This window comes from Aquarana catesbeiana, linkage group LG09, assembly GCF_042186555.1.
Source record: "Aquarana catesbeiana isolate 2022-GZ linkage group LG09, ASM4218655v1, whole genome shotgun sequence".
Lineage (NCBI taxonomy): Eukaryota > Metazoa > Chordata > Amphibia > Anura > Ranidae > Aquarana > Aquarana catesbeiana.
Window position 1 is genome coordinate 55351647 of NC_133332.1, and position 21742 is coordinate 55373388.

The 21742-nt window shown below is 43.7% G+C and overlaps 2 protein-coding genes across 7 annotated transcripts in view; one reads left to right on the top strand and one right to left on the bottom strand.

Annotated features, from left to right (window-relative positions):
* ACTMAP (actin maturation protease) overlaps positions 1-21742 on the bottom strand; it is a 341161-nt gene that overhangs the window by 79877 nt on the left and 239542 nt on the right. The window contains exon 1 of one of the 6 annotated variants that reach the window (XM_073598545.1): positions 399-484. The exons of the other annotated variants lie outside the window; for them this stretch is intronic. The gene's annotated coding sequence lies outside the window, so the exon portion shown is untranslated. Of the gene's footprint in view, positions 1-398; positions 485-21742 lie in introns of those variants that run through there. 6 annotated transcript variants of the gene reach the window in all.
* RHOU (ras homolog family member U) lies at positions 15470-20593 on the top strand. Its single transcript, XM_073598535.1, has 3 exons — positions 15470-15926; positions 17395-17453; positions 19369-20593. The coding sequence occupies exons 1-3, from the start codon at positions 15707-15709 to the stop codon at positions 19819-19821; spliced, it is 732 nt and encodes a 243-aa protein (XP_073454636.1). The 5' UTR covers positions 15470-15706; the 3' UTR covers positions 19822-20593.

The following is a 21742-nucleotide window of genomic DNA, read 5'->3' on the forward strand; positions in this document are numbered from 1 at the left end:
CAACCTTCTCTTGTGCCTTGTAAAATGCAGTTTACACGAGGCTGTGCACAAAGTGTCCTTCCAGAAGTATCTATAAATTGGGGAAGCAAAACAGGAACCACACACAAGACTGAGTCATCACGGTTCTAAAATCAACACAGCAGTGACGCAGCGGGGGGGCCACCATTTCTGTAAACCTGCCTGTAGCACGGAGCGTCTGACATTGCTCATACTAAAACAAAACTAAACAATCTATGTGTACAGTATATATATTTGAACTGATTCATTTTAGCTTTTATTGGTAAATGATACAAAGTCAGTTTGCACATGCAGGGCAAAGTGACAGTGTCTTTCCAAAAAGGCCCCCCTGATCCCCTTATACTCATTTTGCCAGTGCTCCCTCAGCCCCCCAACCTTACCTGGTGCTTCCGGGTATGGGTGAAAATATCACCTTGCTACCTGTGACCATACCTCCCAACTTTTTGAGATGGGAATGATTGACACCTATCAGCAAAAGTATACAGGTATAGGACACACCCCCTGTGGCCACGCCCCCTTAAAGGCGAATTTTACAAAAAAAAAAAAAAAACAAGATTGGTTAAACCCACAAGTGCTTTTTTTTACCACTACTATTCCTTTATATTGGCTTTTGGAATTTACAAATGCAGCAATTTAGAAATCAGATGAAAGGTTTAGTGCTGGAAAACACTTTTTGATAGATAAAAAGTGCATTTTATATACAACTATATGGATCAGATCAAAATGAGGGACAAATCAGGAAGAATGAGGGACAGAGGGACATTGTTCCAAATCAGGGACAGTCCCTCGAAATCAGGAACAGTTGGGAGCTATGCCTGTGACAGCGCTCAGGTCTGGCAGACAATTGCTAGGCCTAGGCAGTGAGCGAACATGACTGGAAGAGGGACTTTACAGCTACCCCTAGCATCTAACTTGAGCTGACAGTATAACCAGTATGGAAGCTCTGCCAGAAGAGGAAGTAGCAGGGGAGTGTGGCAAAACAAGAATGACTGGATTGCTGGGTGTCCCTTTGCAATTATGCTGTCACTTTATCCAGGATTTCCAAGGAGACAGTGGCCCTTGATTAACCATCTGTTTACTGGGCAATTTTACCCCCTTCCTGCCCAGGCCAATTTTCGCACTTTGAATGACAATTGCGCAGTCATGCTACACTGTACCCAAATGAAATTTGTATCATTTTTTTTTTCACACAAATAGAGCTTTCTTTTGGTGGTATTTAATCACCACTGGGTTTTTTTTTGATAAATAAATGAAAAAGACCAACATTTTTGAAAAAAAAAACATTTTTTATAGTTTGTTTTAAAATTTTGCAAAGAGGTAATTTTTCTCCTTCACTGATGTGCGCTGATGAGGCAGCACTGATGGGCACTGATGAGGCTGCACTAATAGGCAATATTGATGGGCACTGATAGGTGGCACTAATAGGTGGCACTGATGGGCAGCACTGGTGGCCACTGATAGAACTGCACTGATAATCAGTGTACATGTCCCTTTTAGATAAGCCGGTTATCAGCTCTCTTCATTCTGTCAGCGTGAGGAAAGAAGTGCCGAAAACCACCTTTTGTTTACATCGTGATCAGCTGTGATTGGACACAGCTGATCATGTGGTAAAGAGCTGCTGATTGGCTCCTTACCTTAATCTGTGATCAGCAGTGTACGGAGGTTACTGCAATCACAGAGCGTGCCGCAGCAGGCGCGATCACGGGGGGACATCATATGACACCCTCCCATATAGCACGGCTATAGCACAGTCAGCAAGTGGCTAAAGAGTAACTCCACTTTTGTAGAGAACAAACATTCCCCTCTGGGTGATCTATGTACATTGCAAGGATTTTCAAAAACTTTGTTGCAGTTTCCTACCTTTTGTTATTCTGAAGAAATAGCTGTTTGTTTCTCTGTGTCCGTATGTTAAAGGAGTGTGAATGGGAGTGATTTTATAATTATCAATCAGCTGTTGCACTTGTAGGGTTCTATTGAGGAAAGTGGCAGGGTCTGCACCCTTTTGGATGTGATTTCCCTTAGAAGTATTTCTCCAAAAATGACATTTTTGGTGCAGGTGATGCCCAAAATTGTACTTGTATTTTAATTTATTTGTTACTAGTACTTACTGTATATAGCGCTGTCAGTTTACGCAGCACTGTACATTCACATCAGTACCTGCCCTCAAGGAGCTTACAATCTAAGGTCCCTAACTCACATTCATATATACACATAGTAGGGCCAATTCAGACAGGAGCCAATTAGCCTACCAGCTAGTCTATGGAGTGTGGGAGGAAACGAGTAACCAGAGGAAATCCATGCAGACACAGGGAGAACATGCAAACTCCAGGTAGGTAGTGCCATGGTTGGGATTCGAATGGAAAACTGTAGTACTGCTAGGCGGAAGTGCTAACCACTAAGAGCCCTTTCACACTGGGGCGGCGTCAGCGGTAAAACGCCGCTATTATTAGTGGCGTTTTACCGTCAGTATGCGGCCGCTAGCGGGGCGGTTTTACCCCCCGCTAGCAGCCGAGAAAGGGTTAAATACCACCGCAAAGCGCCTCTGCAGAGGCGCTTTGCCGGCGGTATAGCCGCGCCGTCCCATTGATTTCAATGGGCAGGAGCGGTAAAGGAGCGGTATACACACCGCTCCTTCACCGCTCCGAAGATGCTGCTGGCAGGACTTTTTTTACCGTCCTGCCAGTGCACCGCTCCAGTGTGAAAGCCCTCGGGGCTTTCACACTGGAATGAAAGCAGCGGCACTTTCGGGTCGGTTTGCAGGCGCTATTATTAGCGCAATAGCGCCTGCAAACCGCCCCAGTTTGAAAGGGCTCTAAGCCACTGTGATTTGTATCTTCTGGAAAAATCAGTGAGCCAACAACACAAGCAGCAAATGACATTTCTGGGGGGCGTTCCCTACACCATCTGTGTACAGAACGCCTCCAAGTTATTCCATTTTACAGAAAATGACAGCACTGCAGATTGAAAATGAAACGTAATTTTTAATAACAAAACGTCATTTTTCAATTGACTTGTGTAGCAATTGTATATGCTATATTATTTTTGTTTTATTTGCTATTTTCTCCACAGGAAAGGGGAGCTACCCTTTAAGTACGATGAAGGGGCCTTGGAGTTTAAAACAGATTTACGGCCACTAAAAAGTAACCTTATAACAAATCTTTTTACCGCAAAACCACACAAGGTGAATTGGGAGGTAATATACTGTATCAGCCACTAGATGGCAGCAGATCCTTTTGTGTCCTTAACTGCAATAGAAAATTAAGTTGTCATAGTCTTTGCTGTAATAAGCAATATACCTCTATAAAGGCAGTGCAGAGTTTCTTGCGGCTATGGAACTACAAGTCCCAGCATGCCGGGCAAGGCAAAATGGGACTTGAATGTCTTCCACCTAGTCAGTACACGTAAAATGGTAAATAAAATACATTGCACAATAAATATGCAGCGTTGCCTCCAGAAAGAAATGGATATTAATAAAATAATGAAAGCGCTTGGGGGGGGATGGAAGACCAGTTCAGGCAGGTAATGTACAATAGTCTGCACATACATATGTTTTTATATCTAGACTGACTGCACCTAAACGTCAGCTGTGGTCGTTCAATGCAACCCCAATGAAAGTGTATGTAATCTCTAACAATAAAATTCTCTTATTTGATCCCTTTAGGTCTGATAAATACTGTATACCATAGTAAGTCTTTTATTATATCTAAAAAAAAAATCCAGAAATCTTATAAGCTGATAAATTCCTGTCCTAGTTCCCTGAACTACAAAACATCCAGGGTTAAGAGAGATAGTATGTGTTGTGTAGTCCCAATAGCATAGCTCCCAACTGTCCCTGATTTCGAGGGACTGTCCCTGATTTGGAGCAATGTCCCTCTGTCCCTCTTTCCCCCTCATTTTGGTCTGATCCATATAGTTGTATATAAAATGCACTTTTTATCTTTCAAAAAGTGTTTCCCAGTGCTGCATTTGTATATTTTAAAAGCCAATCTTCACCACTTGACACCCTGCCCATAGTCAAATGACATCCGTAGGAGGGATCTCCCATCCTGGGCGGGCGTCATATGACGTCCTGGGCTTCCCAGCTGTCTAGGGGGCACGCGCGCGCCCGCCACGTCATTCAGGAGGCGGTGTGAGTGCCCGGCGGCCGCGATGTCCGCCGGGCACCCACGATTGCCTGATAACAGAGCAGGACCGTGGATCTGTATGTGTAAACACACAGATCCACGTCCTGTCAGGTGAGAGGAGACCGATCGTGTGTTCCCAGTACAGAGGAACACCGATCGGTCTAAACCCCCTGTGAGCCCCCTACAGTTAGAATCACTCCCCAGGTAACACATTTAACCCCTTGATCGCCCCCTAGTGTTAGCCCCTTCACTGTCAGTGACATTTATACATGGATCAGTGCATTTTTTTATAGCACTGATCAATGTAATAATGTCACTGGTCCCCAAAAAGTGTCACTTGAGGTCAGATTTGTCCGCCACAATGTTGCAGTCCCGCTAAAAATTGCAGTGCATTTTTATAGCACTGATTGATGTATAAATGTAAATGGTCCCAAAATAGTGTCAAAAGTGTCCGATGTGTCCGCCGCAATGTCGCAGTCACGATAAAAATCGCAGATCGCCGCCATTACTAGTAAAAAAATAAATAATAAAAATGCCATAAACCTATCCCCTATTTTGTAGACAATTTAACTTTTGCGCAAACCAATCAATATACGCTTATTGCGATTTTTTTTTAACAAAAATATGTAGAAGAATACATATCGGCCTAAACTGAGGAAGAAATTTGTTTTGTTTTTTTTTAAAAAGTTGGGATATTTATTATAGCAAAAAGTAAAAAATATTGTGTTTTTTTTCAAACTTGTCACTCTTCTTTTGTTTATAGAGCAAAAAATAAAAACCGCAGAGGTGATTAAATTACACCAAAAGAAAGCTCTATTTGTGGGGGAAAAAAAGATAAAAATTTCATTTGGGTGCAGTGTTGCACGGTGCGCAATTGTCATTCAAAGTTCGACAGTGCTGAAAACTGAAAATTGGCCTGGGCAGGAAGGGGGTGAAAATGCCCTGTATTGAAGTGGTTAAGGAATAGTAGTGGTAAAAAAAAGTCCCTTGTGGATTTAATTAACCTTTTTTTTTGTTAATCCTCCTTTAAGTGGGTGTGGCAGGGGGTGTGTCCTATGCCTACATACATTTGCTCGTAGGTGTCCCTCATTCCCATTTCAAAATGTTGGGAGGTAGGCCAATAACACAGTGTCATGTAGTCCTAACACACTCCCTGTCCTAGGAAGACAATGCTGCTCAGTAGGGTTGTCACTGTAGGACAGGAAGTGTGTTAATGGCAGGAAGTGTGAAAAAAGAAAACTAATGCAGAAACCACAAATAAGGACCAATAAGCTATCCAGCACAACTGTGCAACATTTTGGAATGTCCATAACAGTCATCTTTGCACATGCACAGGGAAAGCCCCGTGTGTGCAGATGTGTGGGAAACCCACGTGTGTGCAGATGTGCCGCAGGGCTCAGTCGGAACCCGAAGCCCCGTGGCACATCTGTGCAAGTGCAGAAGATTTTCCACACATGCACAAACATGGCAAGGTTTTGGAACTTCCTTAACAGCTGTCTTTGCACATGCACAAGGAAAGTCGTTCTGGACAGCCGCACTCCGAAAGAGCTAACGCGTTTCACACTATATGTAGTGCTTAATCATGAGCTATGATTAAGCACTACATATAGTGTGAAACCCGTTAGCTCTTTTGTTCTGCTGTGGCATGTATTTTTGTTTGTAGTTCTTGAATAAAAGGCATATTCGGAGGGCGGCTGTCCAGAACTACTTTTTATCTATTTGCTATATGCATTGCCTGCACCTGTGGCTTCTCAACTGGTGAAGAGATTTACCTTTAGTCGATCCTCCCGAAGCGGTGATACCTCCCTTCTCTACAAGGAAAGTCGTGTGTGTGCAGATGTGTGGGAAACTCACACGTGCGCATATGTGCTGCAAGGCTCATTTGGAACCCGAAGCCATGTGACATCTGCACAAGCACAGGAACTCTTCCTGCGCACGGTCAAACACTGCAAAGTTTTGGAGCTGGACAGTCTGGGTTTTGAATCTTGTGTCCGGGTTTCAGTCCACCTGAAACCCGGACACATTATTCAGACAGGAATGTGGCTTGGAACAGGGCCTGATGGGAGGGTGAGGGGTCACTATGTGTACATTACTATTATCTTTGGAGTGCCCAAAGGTGTCCCAGGTCTGTTACAATCCTATAGTGGATAAAAAAATAAATAAAAAAATTACTGTGCGCCTCTGAAGTGTTCGGGTTTGGGTGGAAGAAAAAGTGGCAACCCTACTTAGCAACTTCCTAGCAATGTCCTGGGAGTACTCCAGTCAGGCTGCGGAGGTCTGTAAATGGCCTACACCTATAGCAAGGTGAATATTTCAACTTTAGTCAGAGCCGCACAGTTTGTTTTTATCTACAGTCCTCCCCTTATCTGGATAGGCAGCTTTTTGGTAAAGGTGAACTAACCCTTTACATTTCAGCTGATTCCTGTGATTAGGCCGAAATTTGAGCTGTGGTTGGCCTGGTCGACACCACCCAGCTTTAAATTAGGTTTTAAAAGAGTTGGGTGGAAAAAAAGTCAGCAAACAATGACTGCAGCCAATCAACTGGCTGTCAGAATACAATAGCTGGCAGCAGGAGGTTCCTCTATTCATGTTGCGTTGCATGGATGGGGGAATCTACGGATTTCTCTCCTTCAGCTCCAATGTTTGGGGGGACTTTGAGGTTGCGGGATTTTGGAATACAACCTTTTTTTATTTTACACCCTAAATATGGTTGTAACATAAAACATAGTGGCAAAGGTGACCTAAGCCTTCAAGACTACTACAGTGTACACCCATGTGAGAGCTGTGTTTACCTGCACAGGCATGATCTGGTGTTCCATGTATCTCTATGCTGGCCAGGGGTACCCAACCAGTGGCCCGCTGAGACCTCTGATGTGGCCCGCGACCTCCTGCTCTGGGATGATGGGTTGGCAAGCCTAGAACGCGGGTTCCGGACCTGCCATCCCAGAGCATCAGTGTTGTGAATGAAGCTGGCTGTAGAGGAATCGATCGGCTGCGGAGCAGAGCCGCATAAGCCGATGCTTCCTGTATAGCGCCAGATCCTGTCACAGGCGGAGTGATACCAAGTGCACTCTGTCTGGGACAGCAACAGCCGGGGATACCTGAATGGAAGACTTTTATTAAAGGAAAGTTTATTACTAAAACCACAGTGTATATATGGGCATATCTATTCTGCAGTGGTTACCGGGCTGCTTTCAAACTGATGTGCAGGTGCAGCGCAGTGCATCTATGGGTTACCTGCACTGAGCCATAGACTTATTAGCTGCGGGTTTGGTGCGCTTCCTGAAAGTGGACCAAACCTGCAGAATATAATAGAATTTTTTGGAAAAGTGCAGCTAACCCACAGGAAAGCCAGAGGTGCACTGTGCTGCATCCGCAGTGTGGGTAAACCGCAGCGCATCAGTATGAAAGCAGTCTTGGGCCCCTTTCACACGATCAGTCCGACCCAATCAGACCCTCCATTCGCCTCTAAGGAGCGGCGGATGTAAACGGACTTGTGTCCGTATACAGCCGTCTACCTCCAATGCGATCCACAAGAAAAAAAAAAAAGAGTAGAGTGGGCTGTGTCCATGTCCGCTCTGCATATGCAGAGTGGAAACGTACCTGCCATTCGCCTGGAGCCGGGCGTGGAATGCGAGCGCCCAGTGGTCACCTATTTTCATTTGTGGTGCAGATTGGGGTATAGCAAGCCAGTAATGGGAAAAAGAACTTCTACTGTGATCCCCCTCATTATGGCCCACGACTGGTTGCCAAGTTGCTTAAAGCGGTAGTAAACCCCACTTTGTTACTTTTACCTAGAGGTAAAATGTAGGTAAAATGAATATCTCCTAAACGTGCACCATATAGAAGATATTCACCCTGGATGCAGCCGGTGACATCACCGTTGCATGAGCTCTGAAGGTCCGGCATACCTTGTAGGAAGAAAGACAGGGGGACGATGTCAGCCCTCTCAGCGGGGACAGCACAGTGCTGGATGGCTTTGTTCCAAGGTAAGTATTTCATAATGTGCTAGTATGTGATGCATACTGGCACATTATGCAATTGCCTAACTGGTGTTTTTTTTTATTTTTAAACAGCCGCGGTTTACTACCGCTTTAAAGTGGCCCTCGCTCTTCAAAAGGTTGGGCACCCCTGATGTAGGCCGTCCCATTCATGTCAATTGGGACACAGGGCCTGCACATGCACAGCCACTGCTCCCAATTTGACATCCGTGCGGGTGCGTGTGCACGGCCACTGGTGGCTGGTGCTCCAAATTTTTGGGGGGGTGCAGACAAAAAATGTTGAAAAAACCCAATTGCAGCCACTGTGCCCATCAAATGCTGCCAGTGTGCCCATCATATGCTGCCAGTGTGCCCATCAAATGCTGCCAGTGTGCCCATCAAATGCTGCCAGTGTGCCCAACTGCCCATCATATGCTGCCAGTGTGCCCAAACGCTGCTAGTGTGCCCATTAAATGCTGCCAGTGTGCCCCCCGCCTGCTCACCGCCTGCCTGGAACTTACCCTGTGTCTGTGGGGCATTGAGTGACGGGGACGAGTGGGGTCCTTCGTGCGTCTCCTCTCCTGCCTCATCTCCCGGGCCGTGCATTCCACGGAGCTTCAGACGTCACTTCCGGTTTCCCTCTGGCACAGGGAAACCAGAAGCAACCTCTTAACTAGAACAACAAAGCACCCGCCCGTAGTGATACTATGGGTGGAGGTTGTTTGGCGTGATGAAATGCGCCAGAGAGCAGGTAAAAATCCTGCAAATGAAGCGCCTCATCTGCAATCTCGTGATTGCATTGACGTGGCGCTTCCCATAGTGCACTGTGTCCGGCGCCCGAACAGTGTACTTAAAGGAAACTTTTTTCTATTTTTAATTTTTTTTTAAAGGGCCCTCTCCCCCAATTTTTTTTTTTATTGCTGGGTAGGGCGGCCCCTATGGATGGGCCGCCACTGTGCATGGCCCTGAATGCACAAGCCATGCACCCTCACCCAAATTTGAAGCAGCAGCTGTGTCTGTGCATCCGCTGCATCCCAATTGACATAAATGGAACTGCTGGCATGGGGATGCACAGAACACCTGTGCATGGTAAAGCCACCCTTGGTGTACGCTGTAGTATGCCCTGTGCTAACAAGGCCTAAATGTGAGCCACATATACGTCTGCACTGAAAATAACGTTTTCTTTGGATTCCAATGGGGGGTCCACATTTGACTCGGATCGCACAGCATGCAATGGCTGCTGTTTTGAAGTCACACAGAAATCTTTTGTACCACATGCAGTTCCTTTGGGTTACATGAGGTGAAAATGCGATACAGGCTTTTATGTTTTCTGCCAGACAACTTGCACAAATACCAAATGATCACACTGGCACACGACAACTTTCCTGTTTTGTGTGAAATATAACTGCACCAACTTTTACCACAAAACAAACTAAATCTCCAGTGACACAATATGGAATATACTGTATGACCCAGGACAGGGATGGCCCACGCCATGTCCATCTAGTAGCTGTGTTTGGATAAGCACATACTGGGTGGGCTTCTACCTCAGAACACAGCTGTTGTGTGTGGAGTCAGGGGATGGGGGGGTAGGGGGGGGACAGATGCTGAGGGCACGCCTGGCAAAGTGTCGCAATTCACACCTCGGGTGATAATTCTGAGCAGAGGGGATATCCGTGTGACTTGTGATGGATTTGCCACATGTTAAAGAGAACGCATTACCCTGTGACAATCACATGATCAATATACACGCCGGACAAGTCCGAGCAGATTCTTTACAAAGGACACAGAGCCTACAGCCTTCTAACCTTGCTGGCTAAGGCCTCGTTCACCCTGGCATTGTCAAACCTGTTTTTTTTTATGCATTTAGAGGACATTTACAAACGCATGTAAATGCATGTGATGATTTTCCAAAAGTGCCATTCACATTGTGTGTTTAGGAGATTTCTGTGGGTCCAGGATGCGATTGGAAACTCTAAATGCATGTATACACGACTATATCTGCCACTACAATCAGGGCCTCTTTACAGTACACCACAATCCCCACTTTAGTGTGTGGCTTCGCATGTACGTTTACATGCATTTGTAATGCATTTGCGGTGCACATCTGCAGTGCTTTTTTAGGCATTATTATTATTATTTTTTACCGGTTGTATTTATATGCATTTGCGGTGCATCTACATACTTTTCAATACGCTTAACTGAAAAAAAAAAATCCTTTACCTTAAAGCGGAGTTCCACCCAAAAGTGGAACTTTAGCTCATTTGTCTCATCTCCCCCTCCGGTGCCACAATTGGCACCTTTCGGGGGGGGAGGGGGTCTTTGACAGGTATTCTGTTCCCACTTCCGGGAGTCCAGGCTGCGGCCTGTGACATCACCGCGGGGCTCCCTTCTCCTCCCTCCTCCTCTCCCGGGCAGAAGAAGAGAGAGGAGCAGGGCCTTGCGCATGCGCAGTAGGGTTCCCGGCGTGAAACCGTAATGCTACACTGCCGGGTACCCGTACCCGCAATGGCGGTGGCAGCACCCGACAGCTCAAGGAAACATCAGCTGTGGTGCCGACATCGCTGGACTCCAGGACAGGCAAGTGTCCTATTGTTAAAAGCCAGCAGCTGCAGTATGTGTAACTGCTGGCTTTCACATTTTTTGGGGCGGGCTTTAAAGCCTAGTACACACGATGATCGTCCGCATTTTTTTTTTTTTTGGATGCTAATTTCCATATCGAAAATGAATAGGTTACTAAAGTACGAAAATTCTCACATGACAGAATAAAAATTCGGAAGTGATTTAATGTGCTATAGTGTATTTGTATTAGATTTTCGGAAGAAAACTGTACTGATTAAACGAAAATCATACGATCTGGTATCATACGAGAAAAATATTTGTGTTTGTCCTTTCAGAAAATTTTCTACGACAGCTGCGTATTAATAATCAGATTATCGTACGATCGCTTTGGAAGCTGAATTTTTTGTAGGATATTCTTCTCGTGTGTACGGGACTTTAGTCGTTATATTTGCGGGGAGGACATGGCAGGGGGTCATGTTTTGAGTTCCACTCAGCTCTTGCCAATTATTATGAGTACGGGATCTGTCTTTTTGTGGTCAGCCTGGTCACACCCCAGGAGATGTTTTTGGAAATAATTTGTTTTTGGAACAATATTCAGATTTAAAAAAAAAAAACACAATATTTTTTTACCATAGCCACAAGGAAAATTGAAGGAGAACAGACAAATAAAATTCTAACTGTGAATGTGTTTTTCATTCATGAACAATTGTACTGAAATTGACTTTAGAATTCAAAATATTGGCATGTCAATTGAACAAAATTTTTCAGAGTTTTTTTATGAAATTGGAAAGTTCATAATGGTACTATTGAATGCTCTGATGAGAGATTTTTCTGAATTTCTGTATGAACGTTTAATTTTGCTGGTGTATGCCTGACTACAGGCATACAAAAGCAGTTCATGGAAATTGAATATTTACAATGGAACATCTGTTTATCCCAGAAACACAGAAGATCTTTAGTGGAACCTTGCTGAAAAAATTGCTGTGTGATCAGGGTATTAAATACTATGACCCTCAAACACTACTTCTCACACAATTTGTATAAAGACCACACTGTGGTATTTTGCCTTGTAGCACACTCCAGACAGGTGGAAAATGAGTGATATGTTTAGGAACAGTCAATCACGACTGTCTCGAACTACAAAATTAAAACCCTAATCTACAATATATGTTTACTTCATTAAGCGTGCTTCATACCAGATTTCCTCAATCTGTGTAACATTGAGGAACCCTTGAAATAACTCTCTGGTTTTATGGACCACCTATTAATACCGGTAATTATTTTATTATGTACAGCTCACAGTACATACAGTATGTATGGAAGAGTTTGAGTTTAGAAGTCAGAATTCTGAGATTATAAATTTGGGCCATCCTAATATTTATTAACCATAATTCTGAGTTTCAAAGTGAGAATTCTGAAATTAAAAGTGAGAATTTTGAGTTTCAAAGTGGGAATTGCGAGTTTCAAAGTGAGTATTACAAGTTTCAAAGTGAGAATTCTGAGACTAAAAGTCAGAATTGTCTCAGAATTCTGACGTTGAAAATCAGAATTCTGACTTTCAATCTCAGAATTCGGGCTTTAAAACTCAAAATTGTGTTTACATTTTTTTAGTATTGCTCCAGGGCTCTTCCATACATTAGTATGATGGTCACTGGGAAGAATATATTTGCGACCTATGGGCAGAATCCCCTCCTTACAGATAGCTAAAAAGATAATTAGTGGCAATGGTTACCTATTTAAGAAGCAGAATTTGCTCATTGCTGAAGGAACCCCTAGCAATTTCTAGATGAACTCTAGGATTCCACAGAACCCTGGTTGAGAAAAGCTGCCCTATATCGTCAACACCCTATTGTAATTTGACAATGGCTGTACTACCTGTTCTGTTACAATAAAATCTAAAACTCAAAGATAATACTTGATGCAAATCTAGAATTTTTAATTTTTTTTCCACAGGATGGACAATCTTCTGGCATGTTCATTTTTCTTTAAATAATCAAATGGTTATACACAATACACATTTGCATTTCCTGAACCTGGCACCATCATTTTGATTGTAACAGGAGCTGTTGAATAAGTGTTTTTTAACATTTCTGGTGAGCACTGTCTTACGAAGGTGCACCACCATTACATCATCTAAATCTACACATCTCTTGCGGTGACTTCAGGAAGCTTGATTGACAGCTGGGCATGTGAGGACTTCTCTGCAATGTTACCGATCTGCTCTACACACCACTGGCTCCATGAACAATCTTTTCACACAATGTAAGCCTGTGGGATCTCTTCTGGTTGGATATGAGTGTGGCACCAGCTGTTCCTTACATGCGTGGCACAAGAACACCATGACTAAACACTAAATAACCATAAAATTCCACGTATTCTTTGCTTTTTTTTTTTTAGAAGGCTGTCCAATTGATTGGAAGAGCATAACTTAGTAACACAAATCTCTTTCCCATGGAAGTCAATATGCCTATTAGTCTGCATGTAATTGCAGGCAGGATGTCAATATGACGTAATCACTTCAGCTGCTGGCCTCAAAACATTTGCATGGAGCTGCAGTTGTATTTATATACAAAGAGGTAGAATAGAACTTTTTGGTTCATTACCAAAAACTTCTTCTCTGCTTTTGACTCCTTTGCGTAGAATCACAAGGGTCCTCACTGCTAAACCTACTCAATTTCACTACAGCCTGTCCCAACAGTTTACCATTTGAGCTGTAGCACCACCTGAGGGTGAGTCCTGGTATTACATCTAGACCATTCAATAAAGTGTCTGTCTCTTCAAGCTCTACAAGCTACAAGGGAAAAAATTGTGACTCTAAAAAAGCCCAAAACCAAGGGAAAATTGTCAACATTGATGGTCTTTACTAAGGCTCAGCTCATACTCTATTTGTAATAGACTAAATGGTTCCCTAAAGGGTTCTCATGGAAACCTAGTTAAGAAACTCAACCAGAAGATCTGTTTTCAATGTCTTCTTGCTGTTATCACTCACACAAATGAATACAGAACCACAGGGAGTCATTAACACTAAGGTGGAGTCCAAACAAAGTATGCACATACAGTAATGTACTCATGAATAGAAGAAGCACTTGGGGATATAAACACAATCTAAGTTAAAATCATATAGTACTTACCATGACCATAACATACTGTATGTCATTTGTACCAATGTGATACTCATTTTACGCTTTCACTGATAAAAAGTGTTTAGTATTGTAGAGTCTGATAAAGTAGGCAATGCTGGAACGCAGCAAACATAGGAGACATGAGTCAATAATGAGGTGAATATATAACCCAACCTTTCCTGACCTTTTTAACATGGAACAACCATTGGGGGCTTAGGGAACCCCTGCTAATAATTATTATATCTACCACTAATGGTACATTAACATGAGGGTCAATGGGAAGAATGCTCCATACATTGGTGGTCAGTGGGAAGAATGCCCTCCCTACAGATGGATAAAAGGATCATTGGTGTCAGTGGTTACTAATCTGAGAGGCAAAAATTGCTCATTGCTGAAGGGACCCCCTAGCAACTTCTTGAGGAACTCTAGCGTTCCACAGAACCCTGGTTGAGAAAGGCTCATAAAACCTCTTCTGTTTCAAGGAACCTCTATTTGTTTAAGCAGTAGACAAGATCACTTCAAGCTGCTGGCAGTTGGATTGTTTTGAGAAGAACGACCACTGTCTAGTGAGTACTTTACTTCTTTAGGGCAGATTCATAAAAAAATGGGCAAAGAAAAATGAGTGCTGCTGGCATAGAAACCAATATTTTCTTTTATTCTCTCTCCGGCACTAGAGGAATAGAACACTGAGCCCCATTCACCTTAAACAGGAGACATGGAGGCATTTTGGGTGCTTTTGTATGTATGACGTGCAGTACAGGAGCAGATCTGCACGTTTTTGGGCCCACGGAAGCACCTGATTTTCAGGTACTGTGATTAAATCTTAAAGAGCCAAAGCACACAATTCAGCCCCTAAGAAGCTTAAGCATTTTTTCAAACTTAACGCAACAGGTGATAGGCGATACAATGCTTAGGTGTGAACAGGCCCATTGGGAATGTTGGGATTCTTCATTTTGGGAATTGTTGCGCTTTGGAATTTAATGACAAAGTGCTCATGTGTGAATGGAGGCTGAATGTAACAACTTTTAGATACCTATGTGCAAGTGCAAAACTTTTTACTCTAGTCGTTTAAAATGTAGCAATTTCGTTTAACTTATAAAATACCCTACAGGTACTTTGACAGATTTGATTTGGGGTACCTTCTTAACATTAATTTAGGTGAACATTTCAGCCAACAAGATATCTTATAGAAGGTAAGACTGAGAAAGTTTCTTGTCAATCAAATGTTTAGAACCTTCATACACTTTTAACAAGTATGGGGAGTAAGTCTATGCACTTTTTGGGCTTCTGACGCACGCAGTAGAGGTTACCAGCTGTTTAAAGTAGAAAATAATACGATAACACTGACAAAGCACTAAAGCAGGATGTTGTCCCTTCTCTAAAAGCTGACAGAAGGGAAGGCGAGAGTTAAAGTTCAGAGTCCATTGTGCAGGACAGAAACAGCAGATCCTCAATGCAGCCTTCAGGGTGGAGCAGAGCTGCAAGCTTTAACTCCTCCATTACCCTGTCCTAGCTTAGAGGGAGCAGTGTTTGTGTGAGCCAACTTTACAGAGCACAATCCCTTTTTTCCATTTCTATGCAAAACCGTCCTGTGAGAGGAACAGCTCTGTATCCCACCCCCCAGAGCTCCCCTCCTCCCTTTGCTTTCACCTCCCCCAACCGCTTCAAATCCTTTAGTTCTCTTCATCTCTCCACATTGATTATCCAAGCCTGTCTACAGCTCCTCCCTCTCCTGATCCCAGCTCTCAGCCTGCTGAGTTCCCAGGAGTGCAGGGGTGTCTTTTTCACAAAGAGGGAGGGGGATAGAAAAAAAAAAACCCTTTTAAAAAGTCTTCTCTGCCTTTCTGGTCATAATACCTGTGCAGACCTGGCAAGGTGGACACCCTTTAACCAGAGGACCATGCCCCCTCAAGACCTGTCCATGGAGTACACGTCACACTTTGCACCCCCTGTGCCACCACACAAGCCTAAGCCTCTACCTACAGCTGGGTGTCAAGAGAGGAACCTGAAATGCGTGCTTCTGGGAGATGGTGCGGTGGGCAAGACCAGCCTTCTGGTCAGCTACACCACCAATGGCTACCCGACTCGATACATTCCTACGGCATTCGATGACTTCTCAGGTAGGTTCACGCTTGACTGTATTGTAGTGGAAATGATCAAGTTGACTTAATAGGTCAAAATTAGGGGTTTCCTATCCTTGTATCTGATTTAAATGATCTCCCCCTTGGAGGTACTGGTTTTCACAGACAAGCGCAAAACTGGGGTTAAATACATTTTATTTTCAGTGTTTATTCTTTGAATACAAACATAATATTCCAGATACAAGAACCACTGCTGAAGAATAAAGATGAAAATCTCAGTCAAAATGGTTTACTAGTTTGTTGGTAAATCATTCTCTCCAGGTGGTAGCTTTTGAGAAAGATTCGTAATATGGGCAATCCCTCAGAAGAGCAATTTGCAATCTAAGGAATATCTTCTGCTGTTCCATGTTCAAATGATCAGGATTTGGGAACAATACCAAATAAATCAAACCAGTGACCCAAAATGCTACGTTTGTTTGTTCACTCCCAAATTCTGAGAATTGTGACGGTGTTGAAATTTTGTTTGAAAAATAAGCCCTGTGTATAGTCAGGCATAACCCAGTTGAGTAAGCTTTCTATTGGGTTTAAAGTATTAGCTTAAATCTGCATCAAAACCACATTGCAATTGACAACTGGACACAGGTCAAGTTTCCCAAGTTTGTTGGTGATCTTTTACAAATGCTCCCGCTCCATACATGGCCAGGTTGTGGTGTTAGATCCTTCAAACCATCTGTAAATACGTATGCACGTATATTGAAAAAAATCTGGTCACTCAAGTCATGTCTGGTGGCCCATTGTGTATGTGTGTATGCAATATATTTGGGTCCCAAAGATTATTTATTTGCATTTAACCTGTTTCCTGGCTTTGCTATATTCTGATTACTAGTCAGGCTAGGTTCCTTATCCTGGATACTTGAGAAAGGGATCCGATATTGGGGTATTGCATTACCTGGGGGGAATTCTTGTTTCTACGATTCTGCTAACCAAGAATGTATCCTAAAGACTAATATTTTTAGTAACTGGTTTGGACTAGACCTTATGTAACTTGCCATAGCATCACACATCACAGTTCTGCCCATGTGAATGCTGTATTTGAGCCCTTATCTAGATAATGTGCCCGTAATAACATTTTATTATAGTTTCTGTGTTATTACATTTATAACATGGAGTGGTGTCATTTTACTTCATTGTCTAAGCAATATAGTGTTACATAATTGTTTTATAACCCCATCACCTTATTATATTGCTTGGTTTTACTGGTTAGTCCATGGAGGAAGTAAAGAGTAATTCATGCACAATGCAGCATTCTGTCTGTATGCAGATCCAGGGTCCACAATGAAAGGTCATGTCCTGCCAACTCCTCCCCAGGGCAAACAGAATGACATCATTTTCCTATCAGCATTATACAACAGCCCAGGGTGATAGCGCCCCCCCCCCCCCCCCCCCGCTGCACAGGGGGGGACTAATCCTATGTATGTTAATGTTTCTTTTTTTTTCTTTCTTGCAGCTCTTGTGCAAGTTGACAACACCCCAGTGAAGCTGCAGCTGTGTGATACCGCAGGCCAGGTAAGAGTTCAGTCAAGCTAGGAATGTCATGTATACGGGGATAGCTCGGTTCTAGAACTCATAGTTCTGTGTTAGTGCGTCACCCTGCAGAGGAGGGAGGGGCACACCAAACTTGACACAGTTCTTCCAAGCTTGGGTATGTCAGGTACGGTGTGATTTAGCAGTGCATGTACTGAGCAAGCATACTCCATGTTTCATGGTTCCCTTCTATCGGTGTCACGCTGCAGTGGGACAAGGAGACTCAAGGCCTCATAGCTTTCTTTTGTTTGTATCACCCTGCAGTAGGAGGGACAGATTCCACGTCTCCTAGTTCTCTTATATCCAAACCACCCTGCAGAGGTGCAAACTCCATGCCACATAGATCCCTTCCATCTGTGTCACCCTGCAGAGGGAGGCGCATACTCCATGTCACATAGATCCTCCCATCTGTGTCCCCCTGCAGAGGGAGGCGCATACTCCATGTCACATAGATCCTCCCATCTGTGGCCCCCTGCAATGGGAATGACAGACTCCTTGTTGCATAGATCCCTTCCATCTGTGTCACCTTGCAGTGGGAAGGACAGACTGCCTATCTCATAGCTCTCTTGCATTTCATGTTACCCTTCAAAGTGACATGCACGCTGTCCTAGATTAAAATATAAACAATAAATCCCTGTGATTAATTTACATTTTATTGTTTCCTGCTGCCGGTGTCACTCTGGCTGGTAGGGGCAGGGTCCATATCAAAGGGTTTGCTGGGAGGAAACAGTGTGATGTGCTGGTATTAGCACATTGGCATTGTTTACTTTTTTGTTTGACTTTTATGGTATAGATCTATTGGCGACAGCATTGTGGGAATAAGTGGATTGCATTGCACCACGTTGTACTGAAAAAAAGTGCTGCAAGTATTGTTTTTTCAGACCACATTGTGAACTGGCCTCTGTCTTTCTGTCTCGTCTTGCGTTGGGACTGAACTGGGCAAGGCTGCTCAGCGCAGTCCCAATGCACCCTGTCTGAGTCACATTATAGTGGAAGGGAAAGACCCCATTTCTCATAGCTCCCTTCTTTCTGTGTCACCCTGTGGTGGGAGGGTCAGGTTCCAAGTCTCTAAGCACCCAACTGTCTGTGTCACCCTGTAGTTGGAGGGTCAGGTTCCACGTTTCAAAGCACCCAACTGTCTGTACCACCCTGTAGTGGGAGGGTCAGGTTCCAAGTTTCAAAGCACCCAACTGTCTGTGTCACCCTGTAGTGGGAGGGTCAGGTTCCATGTCTCATCACTCCCTTCTTTCTGTTTCACCTTGCAGTGTCCCTTCTGTCAGTGTCACCCTGTAGAGGAAGGGACAGACTACATGTCCCATAGCTCTCATAGCCCACTTCTGACTGTGTCACCCTGTAGTTGAAGAGTCAGGTTCCATGTCTCATAGCTCTTTTCTGTCTGGGTCACCCAGTAGTGAAAGGAACAGACTCCATGTCCCATAGTTCCCTACTATCTGTGTCACCGTGTAGTGGAAGGGACTGACTTCATGTACTGTAGCTTCCTACTGTCTGGAGAACCCTGTAGTGTTAGGGACAGACTCCATGTCCTGTAGCTCCCTACTGTCCAGGTCACATTGTAGTGGGAGAGACAGGTTCAATGTCTCACAGATCCCTACTGTCTGTGTCACCCTGTAGTGGAAGGGACAGACTCTATGTCCCATAGCTCCCCACACCCCTCAGTCATGTGGCCCTGTAGTGGAAGTAACAGACTTCATTTTCCATAGCTCCCTTCTGTCTGTGTTACCCTGTAATGGATGGACAGTTCTATATCTCATAGAATTCTTCCGTCTGTAATATTCTGTACTAATAGGAACAGAACTCATTTGTTTTCCTTCTAGCGTCCTCTGTTCCCTACGGTTTCAAAGAACAGAAACTAATGTAATCTTTTCTACTTTTCCAGGATGAATTTGACAAGCTGCGCCACTTTTGTTACCCAAAAACCGACGTCGTCATCCTGTGCTTTAGCGTGGTCAGCCCATCGTCCTTTCAGAATATATCAGAAAAGTGGATTTCTGAGATCCAATGCCACTGCCCCAATGTGCCAGTCGTTTTAGTGGGTACTCAGTGTGACCTTCGGGAGGACGTCAAAGTCATGATCCAGCTGGCACGGTACCGCGAGAAACCTGTACCCCTATCCTCTGCCAAAGCCCTTGCTGAGAAAATCGGGGCTGTGGGTTATGTCGAATGCTCTGCTCTTACTCAAAAGAATCTGAAAGAGGTGTTTGACATGGCCATCTTTTCTGGCCTCCGTTTTTCTGACCTTCAAAGCCAGCGGGAGAGAAAAGTGGCTGCTACTGCCAGCAAAATGAAAACGCTATCTAAAGCTTGGTGGAAAAAGTACGTGTGTGTATAGACTCTGATCCATTTTCTTGACTCACAGCCAAGTGCCTTATGACAAGAGCTAGAACTCAAGACCAAACAAGAGGCCATTCCTGGACTAATGTTCTCAAATTCCCAGGTGCAAAAAATGAGGTGGGGCACGGACTGAACAAATCACAAAGCCCTTGGGAGAGACTGTACCTGGGCACTACACTAACCTACATAACGACCTTCTGACATTCATTCTTTGAGGGATATATCCAAATTGCACCTATGTTTACACTGGATAAGATTCCGAGATGAAATAAGTCAGAAAGAAGCTTGGTGACCAGGATGGTTTCTATACAGGACTAATATAATGATTATTTTGATAAGCTGCCTTCCGATGGTGGCTGAATTTCTTAAATAGCTTCTGTTTTAAGGAGCGTGCAGAAAATTGGCTTCTAATACTATGTATTAGTATTGACACCTGTGTCTGTGAGCTAAAGGATGACTTGCCCACTTGTACTGTTTAAACAAAGTAGACTGCTTGGCCAACTTAAGACTCTGCAGCTGCTATGAAACTGCAAATCATGACCTGCTAGGACTTGTAGTTCTGCAGCAGTGAAGGAGGCTAGGCTTACGCAAATCTTTGTTCAGTCACTTCTTCCATAGAAATAAGTGTGCGGTCATCCTTTGCCATAACACATCCGATTCCTGTTTCTATCAGTCTCTTTAATGAAGCTTTACAAGCATTTGTTTGGGACACAAATGATCTCATTTCATGTGATTCTGTTTTCAAATAAAATCACTTTTTGTAAATGAAAGTACTGTCTGGTCTTTGCTGTCAGGGTGAAGAAATCGTACTAATATATACTGGCTAGAAAAATTCTTAACAAATGAAAAAAACAGGCTTAGTGTAGTTGAAAAGTGGTTAGCTATGTGGCCTTATAGAGTTGGGGACCTGGGCTTGATGTTCACCAGGGACACCATCTGAAAGCTGCTTGTTTGTTCTTTCTCTGTGTGATTGTGTGTCTTGTTGCCCAGATTTCCTTCCACAACCATAACCAATCCTCCCAACCTTCAGAGATGGGAAAGAGGAACACCTTTAAACACGTAATAATTAGGCAATACCCAAAACCCTCCTACACCCCACAATTATGTGGGCCAGGGCAAATTAAAGTTCAGTCAAATCCTAACTATACTTAAACCTGCTCCCATTCTAAGCCTATTCTAACTAACTTGTGAAAGGAAAGATGTCTAAACTTACCTATACTGAGGATGCTCTGGTCCGGTCACACGATCTCTCCAAAGTCCAGTTTCAGTGAAGAGGAGAGATCAGATCGTCGACAACTGCACAATGTATGCGGTGATTTCCCCCATAGACTTACTATGTGGAATCCATTGCTTGCTGTCCCTCTTCTACATTGAAGCCGGCGCTGGAAGCTGAGCAAGTGACCGGAGTGCCCTCGTCATAGGTAAGTATAAACCTCTTTCCATTACAGGGTAGTTAAATAGGGTTAGAATACTGGTGGAAGCAGGTTTAAATATAATTAGAATTTGCCAGGACTTCCAATATGCAAACTCTCAGCAGGTAGGCATTGGCGCAGAGCGGCCGTATATTTGCGTACCAATTAGCCAACACAGCTGTACCAAGTGCGAGGCCTGTGCGCTCCAGGCACCGGTTACCGGTTACCAGTGTGGTCTGTTAAATAACCACAGAAAGTATTTTGTTATATCTGTTCAATAAGTGCAAAAAAAAAAAAAAAAAATACCAGTAGACCTTGCTAGAAATCTAATGAACTGATAACTTCCTGTGCTACAGTCTTACCAGTTACCTTGTTGCCAGTTATCTCTGAGAACTACAGAGCCCCTCCCATCTATTTTAGGGAGAGGTTTCTGTAGTTCTCTCCTTAGGTGAGAACACTGCTTCTCCATAGATACAGTACAGTAAGTGTAAGGAAAATGGCTGCACT